We start from the raw sequence: 16,051 nt of genomic DNA, 5'->3' as shown, positions 1-16,051 counted from the left end.
CTCTGCAGTCTCTTTACATCACTCCTTACACACAAAAGGGTTCATCTACACAGAAACCCCTCTCACCCTGTGACAGTGAGTCTCAGAGCCCAGGTCAACTGACTGGAGCTTGCGAAACTAAAAATAGCTGTTGATGGAGTGAAGTCAGGGCTTCAGGATCCTTCCTCCCCCTTGCAGAGGTTCAGAGCCTGGGTTCCAGCCTGAGCCTGAACTTTGTCACCACAATTTTTAACCGCACAGTCAGTTGACCCAGGCTCTGAGACACACAATTGTGAAGCTGTAACCTAAGGGTATGCCTACGCTGCAATAAAAGACGTGGCACGGTCGCAGTTGGTCCAGGCCAGCTGATTCAGGCTCACAGGGCTCAGGCTGCGGGGCTATAAAATTGCAGTGTAGAAGTTTGGGCTTGGGCTGGAGCCTAAGTTCTGAGATTCTGTGAGGGGGGAGGATCTCAGAGCCCAGGTTCCAGCCTGACTTTGAATGTCTATTCTGCAATTTTTCAACCTTGCAGCCCAAGCCACGCGAGCTCAAGTCAGCTGACGTGGGCTCTGAGACTCAGTGCCGTGGATTTTTAGTTGCAGTGTAGACATGACCACAAGGTCTAGAAAACAGCTAGGTTCCCCCAGCACAGGGGGATTCTCAAAGAGGTGAAGGGACAGCAAAACAAGCTTTTCCCTCTTGCAGCTGTCATTGTAGGGGCTCTGGGGGTGGTATAGGGCCCAGAAGAGCGGTGCTGTGGGAGGAAAAGTGTGTCGCTGGGGTATTCTCTGCTCCAGCTGTTCTGGGCTTGGAAGGATTAGATTTTTATTGGTAAACATCGATTTCATCACACACACAGAAACAGATAAAAAGATATTTCCACTAATAATAACCAAAATTTCCAGATAGGCAAAGTAAGAAAAATGCTGCTTGGGAACTTATTAGTGTTTGATTTAATGATATTTACATTGCATATTTTTACATGTGACATTGAGTATTGGTGTTTTAAAGATTATAAAGCTTTAACTTTTTGAATCTGAACATCTGCTGTCATTCAATAATTATTGTCTGGACCCCCCATCCATAATGTCTCACAGCTATGAAAATTTAAACAGATTAAAATAAAAAAACTTAGAACCCATCATTTTGCACAACTGTGAAGATTTAAATAAACGAAAATTAAATATTCTTTAAAATATTTAAGAATTTTGATGGTGCCCCTAGCCTTTGTTTGCCAGAAGCTGGGAATGGGCAACAGGGGGTGGATCAGTTGATGAGTACCTGTTCCGTTCATTCCTGTGAAGCACCTGGCATTGGCCACTGTCGGAAGACGGGATACTGGGCTAGATGGACCATTGGTCTGATTCAGTGTGGCCAGTCTTATGTTCTGATAAACATTGATATTATCTGTTGAAATTATAAAAAAATAAAAGCTGAATTCTGCCAAGGCTACCAACAGGGGGCCTTGGGAAGCTGCTGTAAAAACCTGCCCAGGAACTGCTCTAAATTATGCTCTAGACTGATTGGGCCCGAACTTATCCCAGAATCCAGGAGGCATGAAAGAGGCGTACAGTTGCCTTTACCTCACCTCTATGGGCTCCCGTAAGGCACAGCACAGAATGTGGGCTGTAATGACCAGTCAATGTAATTATGATCTGATGGGTCTGTGGTGGGGGTGCTGTGTGAAAAGCACTGATGCTCTTAGTCCAGGTTGTAGTGAAGCAGGAATTCACATCACAAAAAAAAAGCCCCCACAATTGGCTCTCTTGGGAGACTCAGCAAGGATTGAATGGCCAAGGAGACTGAACAAGGCTCCCAGTCTTCTGCTAATCCAGATGCCACCCTTAAAAGGAAAACAAAAACTACATTGCTTTTGAATATTTGTTGCTTATATGGTTTTAAATTATTTGCTTTTACAAAGATTATGAAGCTGAAAGACGTTCGTGAATAGAAGTGCGCGAATAGAAGATGCAGTCTTCAAAGTTTCATATACTTTTCCGTTTCCATTACTGGTTGCTCTGGACTAGCATAGGGAAATTGGGAGAAATTAAATTAGCAGGTAAGAAATGTATCCTTCAGTGTTGCAGCTATCATTAATTTGTAGGAGACTAACAAAAAACAAAAAAAGGGGGAGAAATGTGATTTTGCACTTGTTACCTCAAAGCTCTTAATTTATGTGCAGACTACCAGTTCACTATGCACCCCAGTCAGTAACTTCTCCATGCATGAAGTTTCATGCAAGCAGCAGCTGCAGAATTGGGGCCCATTAGTGCCTTTGGGTATTTAATGGGACATTATTTTATGAAGAATAATGATCTTGTGGCGATAACACAGGACTGGGAGATAGAAGATCTCATCTGTAGTCCCATCTCTAGCATAGACTGTTTATGTAACCTTGGACAGGTCACTTAACTGTTCTGTACCTCAGGTTTCTCCACATGTGAAATGGAGATGATTCTTTATTGCCTTGCATTTTATGGAGTCATCTACACCTATGCAAAGAGACCGCTAGCATTTTAACCCTGCTGTTTCTCCCTTTACATAATGTAAATGACTACACAAGGGCCAAGGCAATAGAGAATCTGGCTCAGTAAGGATGGTCTAAACCTCAGTTCATTACTGTTTGTAAAGCACTTTGAGACCCTAGATGGAGGTCATCATAGAACTGCAAAGTATTATTATTTTATTGTTATCACACTTGACCCAAAAATTAGCCCATCCTTACAATAACTATAGATACATTTAACATTCTTCTTGATCCTGAATTATCCATCAGTTCTGAACGTGATCTGAAACACTGATACAGTTCCGTTTTCTCAGCTGGGTAAGCCATTATCAAGCATTCCAGAGTACTGGTCACAGGCATGTGTCAGCTTTGAGAGTGATTTTCAGAGTGCTGAGCACTCAGAACTACTTACCGGAAAATTGTGGGCACTTCACAGTTTTGAAAATCAGGCTTACTTTGTGCTGTCTCTTCATTCATCTAATTTCACACAAATGAGACATGCAGTCCTCCAATATGAAGGAGGAAAATTTCCTAATTCTAGGCCAATTAGCCTTTGAGCCTTTTAATAGCAGACAAAATGCTGAGGTTTGCAAAGCAGCCACTGACCACAGGCATGTATTTCCATGTGGTTTTATAGTATGCACATATCCTCTGCCTGTGAATTAGAATAAGGTAATTAGACTGTTTTTATTTAATATTTCATGTATTTTTATGTGACTATGAAACTTCTGCCAAATCAGTGGTGAAAAGCAATAGGCTGGACCTGGTAGTGTAATGGATATCATTCAAAGTAATTTTTCCAGTGGATCCCAATGTGAGTTATAAATGCTACTGACTGTACTAACTGGTGCTATCTGTGTCAACTAATTATTATGCATCGTAGAAAGATTGATCTAGAGGAAGAGTTGGCTATGTTACCACCACTCGCCTCCCTCAGGGCTTTGCTGAAATCTGGGCTGTAGAGTGTCTGATATCACATGAGACATGCACACATTCAGAAGACCGGTCATGCAGATCCGCAGTCCTGTTTGCAAGTCACACATCAAGCCGGTCTGCAAGGATTCTGCTGGAGTTTCTCCTCCTGGCCACCAGGGACAGCTATGGTGAAAGAATTGCGGACCGCCAAGCTGCATCTCCCCTGCTCTTGCTGCTCCCCTGCAGGATGCAAACCATTATGGAGCTGCTGGAAGGAGGAGGTGGTTCCAGTTGGCAAGGGAGCCAAGAGTCAGGAGGAGGAGGAGTGGCTGGGGGAGGAGACAAGTGGGAAGCCAGCTCAGAGAAGGAGGGGGACAGTCTCAGGGGATAGGTCGAGGACAGGATGGGTGTCTGGTTGAAAGGTTGGGGGAAGCATGGGGATCAGAATGAAGCAGGAGCTGAAAGGGGACAGGGCAGGGTGGAGAAGATTAATGCAGACAAGGCAGAGTGTGGGGCGGCTTTAAGGTAACGGTGGTAGAATGGGGGAGGCTGAACCAAGGTCCTCCATGCAGGCTGCTCCAGGATCTCCTAACCCTGCCCCATCAAACATTGCTCCTGGCTGAATATCACTGCTCATCCCCCCAGCAATCCCAGGTTTCTGCCAGCTTCCTAGTCCCCACGTCACTCTGGTAACCCCTGCCTCTGACTCTCATCTCCTCCCCTCGTCATTCCCACCCAGCTGGCTGTGGCTTGCCCAGGTGAAATTTTATGGCCTGTGGTACACAGGAGATCATAATGGCCCTTTCTGGCTTTAAAATCTATGAATCCTGTGCCTGTTTCTCATCACCCTGAATGTCAGCTCAGCCCTGAATCTCAAAGTCCTGAATCTTTAATTTCCTTATGTCCTTTTCAGCAGGTATGAGTCTCATGTTCTGTTTTTTTCCCTCAGGCTTGTCTGTTAATGCACAGAAGGAACTGGGGAGCATGAGCTCTGCAAAGTTTTATAGAATCCCCGAGGGGAAGGGGCCTTACACTGTTGGCTGCACGGACCTGATGACTGATCACACGATTCAGGTATGATAGCCAAAACCTTCCTGTCACTCCCTACTTTATTTTGACATAAGTCACAAGGCCAACATTGCAGCCTTCGTCATACTACTAGGTATTAATTAAATGAAAAGTTCCTCTGGTTCTGATAGGTGGAAATTCACCCAGGCAGAGGGGCAGGACAAAGCCTGCTTAAGCCTCCAGGCATTTTACTTTTTGTGAACAAAATGTTTCATGTGAATTAATTCTGACAGAGGATGGCTACTGTGGCACAGGTATCGCGAGAAGTGTAAGGCTGTAATGACAGGAATATACTGTAAATCAGTCAATTTTGTCAGATACTAGGATATAGATTTTATAAACTGAAGTTGGCAGGCAAAAATGTCTGGATATAGACACCATCATTTAACCTCCAAAACTTTGGAGAAGTTCGGAACTGAATCCTTATCTAAATCTGAGCTTTGTAGCTTGGACCCATCTCTAAGTACAATTTAAGAGCCTGATCCTGCTTTCCTAGTTAAGGCAATGTTCCTTAGCCAAGATCCTCAAAGGTATTTAAACACCAAACTCCAACTGAATTCACAGCTCACCATAGAGAATTCTTTGGAATGGGGCAGGAAAACTCTTCCTGATTGTTCCATGTGCCGTAGTGAAGGTGACAAACGTGGTTTGCCATCCCATGGAATGAGCCAGAGGCCCTGCCCCTGATCCTGGGAGATATGCAAGACCATTCACCCAGAGCCCTCATACCTCTGGGTTCCTGGCACCTGCCCCCATCCTTCCTGGCAACTTAGCTCCAATGGAGACCCACCACCAAGGTCTCCCACGACTGCAGCTGTCCCCATCAGAAAAGTCCCCCTAGCATGGCAAATGAGGGATGATGTACAGCATTTCTGCTGTGTGTTAAAAAGTAACAATTATGGAATTTGTACCCATTTAAAAAGAAAGATTACTGCCTTCAGAATTGGTATAGAACCATAACAGAACCAAGCAATTACATCTCTCAAGTTCCCAAAAATGCAGATAAAGTATTAAGCAGTTAATGGGCCTGCAGCCCATTCAGCCTATTCAATGCTGATTTGCATTTTCAGATACAGTAGCCTCACAATTTTTCTACTAAAACACTCTTGCCCTTTGTTGTTGGTAGTTCCTGTAGCATCAGCCTGGCATTTTTAAACTCCAAGCAAAGCTAGTATGGTAGAATTTGCTTGTAGTGATTGTGGTGAGTAGGGATCATTTGGGTATTTTTGTCTGTGAATTGTATAAGGATTTATTGTGTGCCTACATTACGTAATGATTGGGTAGTTCACATGGTAGAGTTTAACTGCTTCAAATTCGCTTTTGTGCCTTTATTAGGTAAGTGATCTGGATTATTAACATTCTCTAAAGTCTAGATTATGAAATTTACTCACACTGATAACCAGTTATTCACCTGAGTAATGCAATAGGGACTGTTCAGGTGAGTAACTCCTCATCACTGTCAGGGTTTTGCAATCTGTTCCTAAATAAGCCTTTGTCAAAAATGATCATTCATTACAGTGTGATTTGTAAATAGAGAGAAGATTCATCAGGTAAGCTCTTCATGTGCATTGGGTAATAGATCAGAAACTTAATATTCAGGCAATCTGACACTGTTTTTAAAAGTCCAGTTTAAAATAAGTATTGTTCTTAACAGCCATCTTGCCCTATTGTTTAGGGCATTCTGCATGCACTCCTACAGTTAATTCACCAAAATACAATATAATCAGAGAGCGATTTTGAATAGTGTGCTCCAAAGTCACTTTTGTCCTAAAGAGCAGGAATGCAAACTGTACATACTTTTTATCTGACGGACACCTTCTTTATTACATTAAATTACTTGTACATAGTCCCACCCTGTGGTCCTTGCATTCTATTGAAAAAACATACCCAATGGCATACATGGTTCACAAGAAGAGAAAGGACCCAAAAGGAAGGAAATTGAGAGGGGAGAGAGAACAGTGGTAAGAGTTTGAGAGAGAGAAAATACTACTAATAAAAAAATGTATAGGGGAACAGAGACCACAGCAGATATGAAAACATCTTGAAAGAGATTGGTTTGGAGGGGAAAATAATCTGAAACACTTAACAAAGAAGAAACACTATAGAAAATTATTAATGGTAATATTTTGTATTTATGCAGCTTTCATCTGTAGCTATCAAAATGCTTTACAAAGAGGGTAAGTATCACTGTCCTCAGTTTAGACAGAGAAACTGAGACACAGAGGAGTAATGGGCACACAGCAAGTCAGTGCCTAAGCTGTGTATAAAGGTCAGATCTCCTGACTCTCAGTCTGTGCCCTATCTGCTGGAACATATTGCCTAAAACAAGTCTGAGGGAAATGCAGGCTCTGAAGAAGTCTGAAGAAATATGATGCAGGAGGAAATAGGAAGAGAATAGGGAAAGAAGGAGAAATAAGAGAATGGAGGCAGCAAATACTCTAAAGTTAATAGAGAGTTTGCACTGTACAGTTTGAAATAATGCTGTAATGGTAGCCTGGGAGGGAATGTTATCTAACTTTAGCTGGATGCCAGAGATCATGTCTGTTTGGTTCCCAGGTATGAAAAATACAGTAACATTTGGTGGCAATCAAAGCTGAGCCTTTATTGTTAATTTTCTCGTTGGACTCTCTCTTACACCTTGTGGTATCATTTTAACATGTTAAACTCTTAGGTAAGAATATTTTTAGTCTTTAGCAGCTTCAGTGAGAAAATCTATTTCTTTTTCTGATTCAATCACAGGGAAGCTTCTTTCGTCTGTATTATCCTTCACAAAATGGCACAAGTAGTGAAGAAACCAAGTGGATCCCCAGGAAGGAATATTATCGCGGACTTTCCGACTTCCTCAACGTGTACCGGATGTTAGGAGAGAGAGTTTTTCAGTACTATGTTGGTAAGATGAGTTTATTTCTAATTGCCTTAACAGTGAGACATTGTGTGCTATGGTCAGTTTAGTTATGGCACCTGTATGTGAGGAATGTGTTAATACTGCAGGAGCTCAAGAGAATTTCCTTTGCAGAACTGTTTCTCCTCCTCTTCCTATGGGGCAGGAACATTCAGGTGACTGTGACTGTATGTTTCACTGCACCACGTGCCCAAATATCACTGTCATGGGTGTCTGGGAATATTCCCAGTAGTAAGCCCTATGGGTAAAATTCATCCTTGAGCAAAGGGCCATCACTTAAGCCCTATAGGGAATCTTTTTGAAGGCACAAAGGGGAGGCTAGGTGCCCAGCTCTGATTGAAAGTCAGTAGGAGTTGGATGCCTAACTGCCTTTGTGCCCTTGAAAATCTTCCCCTACAGAATTTAAGTGGGAGATAGGCCTTATGCTGGCTCTCTGTATGGGGGGGAATTTCACCCTTTGTCCGGTAATAAGTGTCTGTAGGATCAGGCTTTTTAGTGCAGAATACGAACTAAGGCCTTTACTCTTATTCTCCTTGTGTATCTCACTCAAATAATCTAATTGAAATCAATGGGACAACCTGAGGAGTAAAGCAGCTACTCAAGGTAAGGGAGGGTATCAGAACGTGTCTCAAATAAGTGGTTACATGAGAAGCCACGCTAACTGCAGATATCCTGTTTTATCTAGGCTCAGTGACATGTCCTGCAAAATGGAATGCTGCTTTCAAGCCTGGAGAGAAATACCCCCTCATTATTTTTTCCCATGGACTTGGAGCTTTCCGGTAATGCTGCAGTTTGTGGCCTCAGACCAAATGGGGACAAGTGACTCTCCAATGTAACTCCACTGCGCCCAGTGGACTTATGCCAGAGAGGAATTTAGCCCAGGAAGTTGACAGTTCTTGAGAATGGTTTTGAACACTATTCCAGTAAAGTTGAGTTGGATCCATCACAGCATTAGCTAAAACTGGTTTTAAAAACAATGGGCCAGATCCTCAGCTGGTGTAAAGTAGTATATCTCCATGGAAATCAATGCCAATTTATAAAAACTGAGGGCCTGCTCCAATTTTGGTTTATTTATATGTTTTCCTGTTTGAAAATACTTGCTTCTTAGGAGTGTTGCGAGAAAACATTATTTAAGGTTTGTAAAGCACTTTGAAGATGTAAAGTATTGTGCACATGGTATTATTATACATAATCATTAGTTTCTCTTCCCCAAAAAATCCTCTTCAAAATGGGTGTTGATATAAAGATAGAGAGGCTGTATGGCTTAGTGGACAGAGCACTGGCCTGGGACTCAGGAGACCTCGAAGGGATTCCTGGCTGAGCCACTGGCCTGCTGGGTGACCTTAGGCAAGTCACTTCCCTCTCCCGTGCCTCAGTTTCTCCATCTCCTTTCTCAAACACTTTGAGTTCTATTACCATATCAGAGCTAGTAATTATTATTATTCATGTGGGACTTTGAAAATGTTGTACAGACTTCCACATAAAAATCAGTCCCTTAGTAACTTGAGAAAGAAAGGAGGCATTGATCTACAATGTAAAATATTAAATTAGGTGTGATACAAGTATGGCCTATATGTTATTTCAGGAGCAAGGTATTGAAACTGTGTGTATTTAAGCAGTGTATTATTTTGATTTCAGGACTATATATTCTGCTATCTGCATTGAGATGGCATCTCAGGGTTTTATAGTTGCTGCTGTGGAGCACAGGTATGTATAGTACCTCTGCTTTTTTGGGTTAGAAGAGGCGAACAGTTATTTCACAAAGTCCTATGCTTATCATTTGATCTTGCAAGGTGCTGTGTGCAAAACCTGAGACCTTCTGAAATTTGAAAAACACTTATTTGACTGGGAGAGATTATTTTTCTCAGCAACGTCTTTAGTATAAAGATGCAAAAGGAATGTAGTGTTTATTGTACGGGATAACTTGGATTTATTTTAAAAGACTAAAATAGTATTAATTTTCTTCAAAACCCATGTAACTCCCATAGCTCAACTCTCAATCTAAACAAAGAGCAAGTTACTTGAATTCTTTGACTAGGGGAGCTGGCAGTAGTCCATGTAATTTTTTTTAAATGCACTATTTGTGGCTGTTTAATATTAGATTCCGGCAAAACAAGGTCTGTTTTCTTTTCATTTAGACTTTATTATATACATTCAATTATAATACTGCTCTAGTTATTTTCTTGATGCCAGGAGCCAGTCTTTCTTGATAGGGGGTGAAATCCTAGCCCCACTGAAATCAGTGGCACTAGTCCCATTAACTTCATTCGAGACACAATTTCGCCCCTGAAGTCCATGTGGGTTGAGTACTGTTGGCATGAGTGTGAACTAGCCTTCAGAAGTAACTGTTTTTCTGTATTATAGAGATAAATCCTCTTCTGCTACTTATTACTGTAAAGAGAATCCTGTTTCTGAAGCACGAGAAGAGGCTACAGAAAATCCGGAAGAGGAATGGATCTTCTACAGAAAACTAAACCCTGGTGAACAGGAATTTCCTTTACGCCACCAACAGGTATGTGTTGTGGAATGCTGATCTAACAACTGAGGAAGATGCAATCTATCACCCAATATGTGCCAAGGGATAGATTAAAGCTGACATATTTGCAAGGCCACTAACCCATCAGACTTCCTACCTCAGGCCAGGTCTACACTACAGACTTTTACCAGCATAGCTATGTTGCTGAGGAGTGTGATGAGGAATGATTTGTGACTGACAGAGCTGAGCTGGCAAAAGCCCCTAACACAGATGTGGTTATACCAGCACAACTGTGCTTTTGGCAGTATATTTTGCTCAGAGGTGGGGGACGGAGGGAGGCCTCGAATAAGCTATCCCAGCAAAAGAGCAGCTTTGCTGACATAAGCTGTCCCCACACTAGGAGTGCTTAACAGGTATCGTATACCCATATAGTTATACCCACACAGCCTTCCAAGTGTGGAGCTGGCCGCAGAAGCATGCCAGCAGTTTTTCTCCTGTGTTCCAATCCCCACTTAAGTCAGCAGAGGTCTTTCCATTGACTTCAATAGGCTTTGGATGAGGTCCTTAGTGAGTCTCTGGTGACAGCGTGCACACCAATGAGGCAACAACTGACCTCTCATATATACATCCAATATCCTATTTGTGAGCCTAAATTCACGCCAGTTAGAGAAACATTGGGAATAACCTGCCGAGTTATTGCCTGTTGGAATGATCTCTCTGGTGGAGCTCAGCAGGTGTTTCTTTCAGGGATTCATAGCGATTCCAGCGGCACATAGGCCTCATGCTGGCCATACGCAGTGGGGCGAATTTCACCCTCACATAGAAAGCTGGTTCCAAAGAAAGAGAGAGATTATTTTTCTTGATTGGTAAAATATAAAAATCAAAAGGAATACAAAAACATCTCACAACCCTCATTAGGTAATGCGTATACAACACAAGAAGGGCTCTCTGATGGGTTCCCACTGAGGGCTTGTCTGGATGAAGACAAACAGCATATTGACACACTTTAAAGCTCCAGTATAGACAGGGCAAGTTGTACTGTGTTACGAATTATACCTGATAGGACACGCACACAACTGCTGCGAATTACACCTGGTAGGACACGCACACAAATGCTACGAATTACACCTGGTAGGACACGCACACAAATGCTACGAATTATACCTGATAGGTCACGCACACAAATGCTGCGAATTATACCTGATAGGTCACGCACAGTTCAAATCTAGGCTGAGGCACATAAACAAAGTCCACAACTGCAGAGTTCCCAAAAGACACTAAGTTTATTACGCTCGAGCGTGGTGCCCACCTGCTAGCCAGGAGGGGACCCCGAATACAGATTATACAAAGGTTATATACTTTTTAGCAAAGCATGTTGCCCTCGTGCATCGGAAACCTTAGCCAATAAACAAACCCTTTTCTTATCTACCACCTATCCCTGCTTGGTGCATTCCTCCTGCTAAACTAGTATGTTAATTACACAGCATGGTCCTAAAGCCATGCATCAGTAACTTTTATTATCAGGATGGGAGGCCTCACATCAAAGGCCAGGAGATAGGGAGTTAGAGACTGACAAAAAACAGATACTGGGAGTCAAGGCTGGCTGGAGACAAGGAGGAGGATTTTCACAGGGATGCGGTGTCTAAGGAACACTCCTCCTGGTGCATGATGTGCTTGCTTTTAGACAATGGTGGGCCCCAAACCAAAATGGAGTCACATGTGCTAACTTTTCCTTAACAACTGTAACACGATAGCTCATTCAGGCGAACCCCACAAGAGAGACAAGGGATCATCTGGACCAGCCAAGTTTTAAATACATCTTTCATCCAAGTCCTGACAAGCCTGCTCCTGAAAAGTACTGAGTCCATGGGAGTTGCTCTCATGGGGCTAAATTCACTCTTGTGCAGAGTAAGCTCAAGGCCACTGGCACTTCAGTCCTCAGGGCCAAATTCTCTGCTGGTTTAAACTGGTACAGCTCCTTTCATTTTTTTCTATTTATGGATCCAAGCTCCAGTTCTGCAAAGTGCTTATCTTTGAACATGAGCGTAATCCCAATGACTTGAAGCCCTAGATGTTTCTAAGATTTTTTTCTAAGTGTTTTAACTGAATGCCTGGCAGCTTGTTTTTTCTGTCCAGAAGGATAATTGTTGTCTTTTTATCTATGTCTAGTTGCAGCAGAGAACAGAGGAGTGTATCAAAGCTCTTGACCTCATTCTTGATATTAATTCTGGAAAACATGTAGTGAATGTACTATCTTTAAACTTCGATTGGACTCTCTTAAAGGTGAGTGAAGAGATCTAGACTCCTTTTAATAATAGCCTGACTGCCCTTCTGTTTTCTCTTTCTGTGATCCCCACATCAGCCAACCATATTAGTTGTGTGACCGTTTCATCTCATGTGATCCTGAAGCTGTGTTTTTATAGCTGCTATCTTTCTATTTCCATTCTAGTAGTTTCTAGCTTTTAAAATAGATATGCCGTAATGACTAAAAGTTGGGAAAGGAACGTTCCTCACAGCATCTTGATTTCTTTTACAGGGTTCTATTGATAGTGACAGAATAGCTGTGATGGGACACTCTTTTGGTGCTGCCACAGCCATTGAGGCTCTTAGCAAAGAAGCTAGATTCAAGTAAGTATCATAAAGCAAAGGCAAGTCCCAGGCTTTGGGATGGCATCGAACTGCATTTAAGCTTTTTGCTTTTCTTGGCTATGCTGAGATCTCATTTAACTAGTACTAACTGTAATGATTACAGCAATTGTAAAGAAAATGGCTTTGCTTACTAGGGACAATTTTTCCCTTACTTACCCCTGCTTCTGTGAGCTCCGGGGAGCCAGAACATCTGAAACAGACTCACATGCTTCCTCATTCCTTGTACCCTGTGGAAGTGTCTCTGCCAGAGCTTCACGGGGCCAGGGACAGGACTGAGTGGAACATCGGCCTGCTCCCCGCCATACCAAATGGATTTCCAGTCTGCAATGAAAGCACGCTATCCCTTCAGGAATTCTTATAGCCTATTTATCCATGTACACTGTAACTCAAAGCATACTGAGACCACCCTATGAACCATTCTATGTCAGTGATATGATCGCATAGCTCCTTTTTTGCAGGTGTGGCATTGCCCTGGATGCATGGATGCTTCCTCTAGATGATGAAGTTTATACCAGGGTCCGCCAGCCATTGTTGTTTATCAACTCAGAAAAATTCCAGTGGGCTTCAAATGTTTTAAAGATAAAGAAACTTTACTCCACTGGCACAGAAAGAAAAATGATCACTATCAAGTAAGTATTACAGCACTATAGTCCTGTTTTCTTCTCTAGAGACTGGATTCTTTGCTTGTAAAATCTACAGGAGGAAAATTACAGGCTTCTAACGAGAGTTGGTGGTTTACCTGTAGGAATTTAGCAGTGCCAGTTATTTCAACCTCACCAGAAGTATTTACCATGCAAGGCATTTTCGTTTTCAAATCTCTTCATCTAGAAGTCTGGCGTCATAGCAAAGGGCTTTGTGCACCAAATCAATACAGACTTCCAACCAAAGATGCAAGATATCTATTCTATTGCATTCAGGTTCTTATGCTGTGCCCATCATCATAGTATCTGTGTAACCTGGCTGTGAGAATGGGGGCTAGAGTAGCAACTGGAGCCCATTGTGCAATACCCAGGTGGAATTTGTGACCAGTGGATCTGCATACCCCAGCCACTTCCCCGGCCTACTCACAAATCCTTTCAATTGAAGTTAGGTGCTTAAATCCTTCTGTTTGAGCTGGGCCATGTGACTTGCCCAAGGCCATTAAAAAAAAGTCCTTTTTGAGGCCTAAGCAGAGAACACCTCTGTAGCCAGTACTTAAGAGAAATGCCTGATCCATTCACTGGCACAGATGGCCCTGAAGGTGATGGGGTGGAGAAAAATATAAGAATCCCACACAAGGAGTGTGTATTCCTTCAGTGACACAGAGAACAAGGATGTTGATAAACTGGAGAAAGTTCAGAGAAGAGCACAAGATTGATTAGATTAGAAAACATGCCTTATAGTGATAGGCTCAAGGACAATGGTAGGCAACCTGTGACCCATCAGGGTAAGCTGATTGCGGGCTGCGAGACATTTTGCGGACATGGACCGTACATAGGCACGGCCCCCCGCAGCTCTCATTGGCCGTGAACGGTGAACCATGGCCACTAGGAGCTGCAGGGGGGCCATGCCTGCAGATGGTCAACGTCCGCAAAATGTCTCGCGGCCCGCAATCAGCTTACCCTGATGGGCTGCATGCAGCCGTGGGCCGCAGGTTGCCCACCACTACTCAAGAAGCTCAATCTATTTAGCTTAACAAAGGTTAAGAGGTAACTTGATCACAGTCTATAAGTATCTACATGTGGAACAAATATTTGATAAAGGGATCTTCAGTCCAGCAGAGAAAGGTACAACATGATCCAGTGACTGAAAGTTGAACCTAGACAAATTTGGACTGGAAATAAGGCATACATTTTCAACAAGGGTAATTAACCATTGGAACAATTTACTCCAGGCCATGGATACTCCATCACTAGCATTTAAATCAACATTGGATGTTTTTTCTAAAGATATGCTCTAGGAATTTTGCGGGGGAAGTTCTGTGGCCTGTGTTATACTGGAGGTCAGACTGGATGATCCCATGATCCCTTCTGGTCCAGGAATCTGTGACTCTATTAACAGTTTCAAGGGTCCTTCAAGGGGCATTTGGAGGCTATGGGGAGCAGATCCAGTTAATATGATTATTTGGATCCACTAGACAACACATCCCAACCAACTGGGCAAGAACTATGAGGGGCAGAGGATTATTGCTGCCCTAAGGATCTCAGATTCATACACAAAACTGCAGTCCTTGACTTCAAGGCTGGTCATGTAGACATGTACCTCAACACAGAATTTACCCTTAGGGTTCTTCCTACACTTGAAAGCTATTCCAATTAAGGCAGGGTTCGAATTTAACACACAAAAGCTATTCCCAAATAACAGAGTATGGACAAGCCCTGAAGCAGCAGTAGCAATAGAGGAATACAAGTCTCCTATCCCAATTAAGTATATAATCCATGATTATCTTTGCAAATGACTTGATTTACATGCATTACCTTTTATTGCAAAACTGCCTTCCTGTGAACTCATTTAAAACTGTCTCTTTTCTGTTTACAGGGGATCAGTACATCAGAGTTTTCCAGATTTTACCTTCCTGGCTGGTACCATTGTTGGAAAGATTTTCAAATTAAAGGGAGAAATAGACCCAAACATAGCTATAGATATTAGCAACAAAGCTTCATTAGCCTTCTTGCAGAAACATTTAGGTGAGTAGCAGTATTAAAAAGTAGTTTTGTTTAAAAGGCTCAGGTGACCATTAAGACCGATATGACTAAGCATTAATCAACTCTTTATTCCTATGCAGCCCCTCAAACTAACCCCCTATTTTCTAAAGGACAAAAATTAAAATGTGAATTATCTCAGTTCCTGCTGCCCTGCCCCTTGCTGAAAATGTGTTAATACTTTGACAGTTGACTCTTTTCTCTGTGTTTGTAACTTGACTGTAAAAAGTTTCTCCCAGCTGCAAGATCGGGTTAAAGTGCCTCAAGTTAGGAACATTTAAATTTTCTTCATTTATGAGATGTGTAAATAGTTTAAAGTTTCCCCACTTCACACTTTATTTTGTTCCAACATCTTCCAAACCAGTTTGATTTAAAAGATGAAATTGGCAAGTAATTACCTCATTATCTGGTAGTTTGATTTTAATAATTTTTGCATTTGTCTCCTTCAGACAGTTGTTGATTTTGGTCACATTTGTTTTGCTACCATGTTTCACAGGTCTGGAGAAAGGTTTTGATCAGTGGGACGCTCTCGTGGATGGCGAAGGCCATAATGTCATTCCCGGAACCAACATTGATCTACCCTCAACTCAGCCTGAATCACTAGAATGAAGAAACTGATAAACAGTGCTTTAGTATGCACGGTATTAAGTCTTCAACAAGATCTTACTTAGAAGTCTAGTACTGCTGGCCAGCTACTTCCCACAGCTCCAGCGTATTTTTTGTTCTTACTTATCAAGACAGGTGACTGTGAGGCAGTCTCATTGCACGCTGATAAAAGAGTTGCAGGGGTTTAAATTCATACCAGCCTATAAACTTGTTATTGAAAATACTGTAAAACTTTTGCTTTCTACAAATTAAATCAGTTATTAGATGGA

General features: G+C 42.3%; 1 protein-coding gene across 3 annotated transcripts in view; it reads left to right on the top strand.

Moving 5' to 3' along the window:
• Positions 1-16,051, top strand: part of PLA2G7 (phospholipase A2 group VII) — a 47,862-nt gene extending 31,811 nt beyond the window's left edge. For 2 of the 3 annotated variants that reach the window (XM_043542174.1, XM_007061729.4), the window contains exons 2-12: positions 1,901-2,038; positions 4,350-4,474; positions 7,208-7,358; positions 8,056-8,149; positions 9,009-9,077; positions 9,735-9,882; positions 12,016-12,129; positions 12,383-12,474; positions 12,954-13,124; positions 15,013-15,161; positions 15,673-16,051. In XM_043542174.1, the coding sequence (XP_043398109.1) occupies positions 1,948-2,038; positions 4,350-4,474; positions 7,208-7,358; positions 8,056-8,149; positions 9,009-9,077; positions 9,735-9,882; positions 12,016-12,129; positions 12,383-12,474; positions 12,954-13,124; positions 15,013-15,161; positions 15,673-15,785 (1,317 nt within the window). In that variant the 5' untranslated portion in view covers positions 1,901-1,947 and the 3' untranslated portion in view covers positions 15,786-16,051. Of the gene's footprint in view, positions 1-1,900; positions 2,039-2,828; positions 3,682-4,349; positions 4,475-7,207; positions 7,359-8,055; positions 8,150-9,008; positions 9,078-9,734; positions 9,883-12,015; positions 12,130-12,382; positions 12,475-12,953; positions 13,125-15,012; positions 15,162-15,672 lie in introns of those variants that run through there. The other variant, XM_037893943.2, reaches the window with a different exon arrangement.

The sequence above is a fragment of the Chelonia mydas genome, chromosome 3, assembly GCF_015237465.2.
Source record: "Chelonia mydas isolate rCheMyd1 chromosome 3, rCheMyd1.pri.v2, whole genome shotgun sequence".
In the NCBI taxonomy this organism is placed as follows: Eukaryota; Metazoa; Chordata; order Testudines; family Cheloniidae; genus Chelonia; species Chelonia mydas.
Note: the sequence above shows the minus strand (reverse complement) of the source record. Positions and strands in the feature narration are given on the sequence as shown.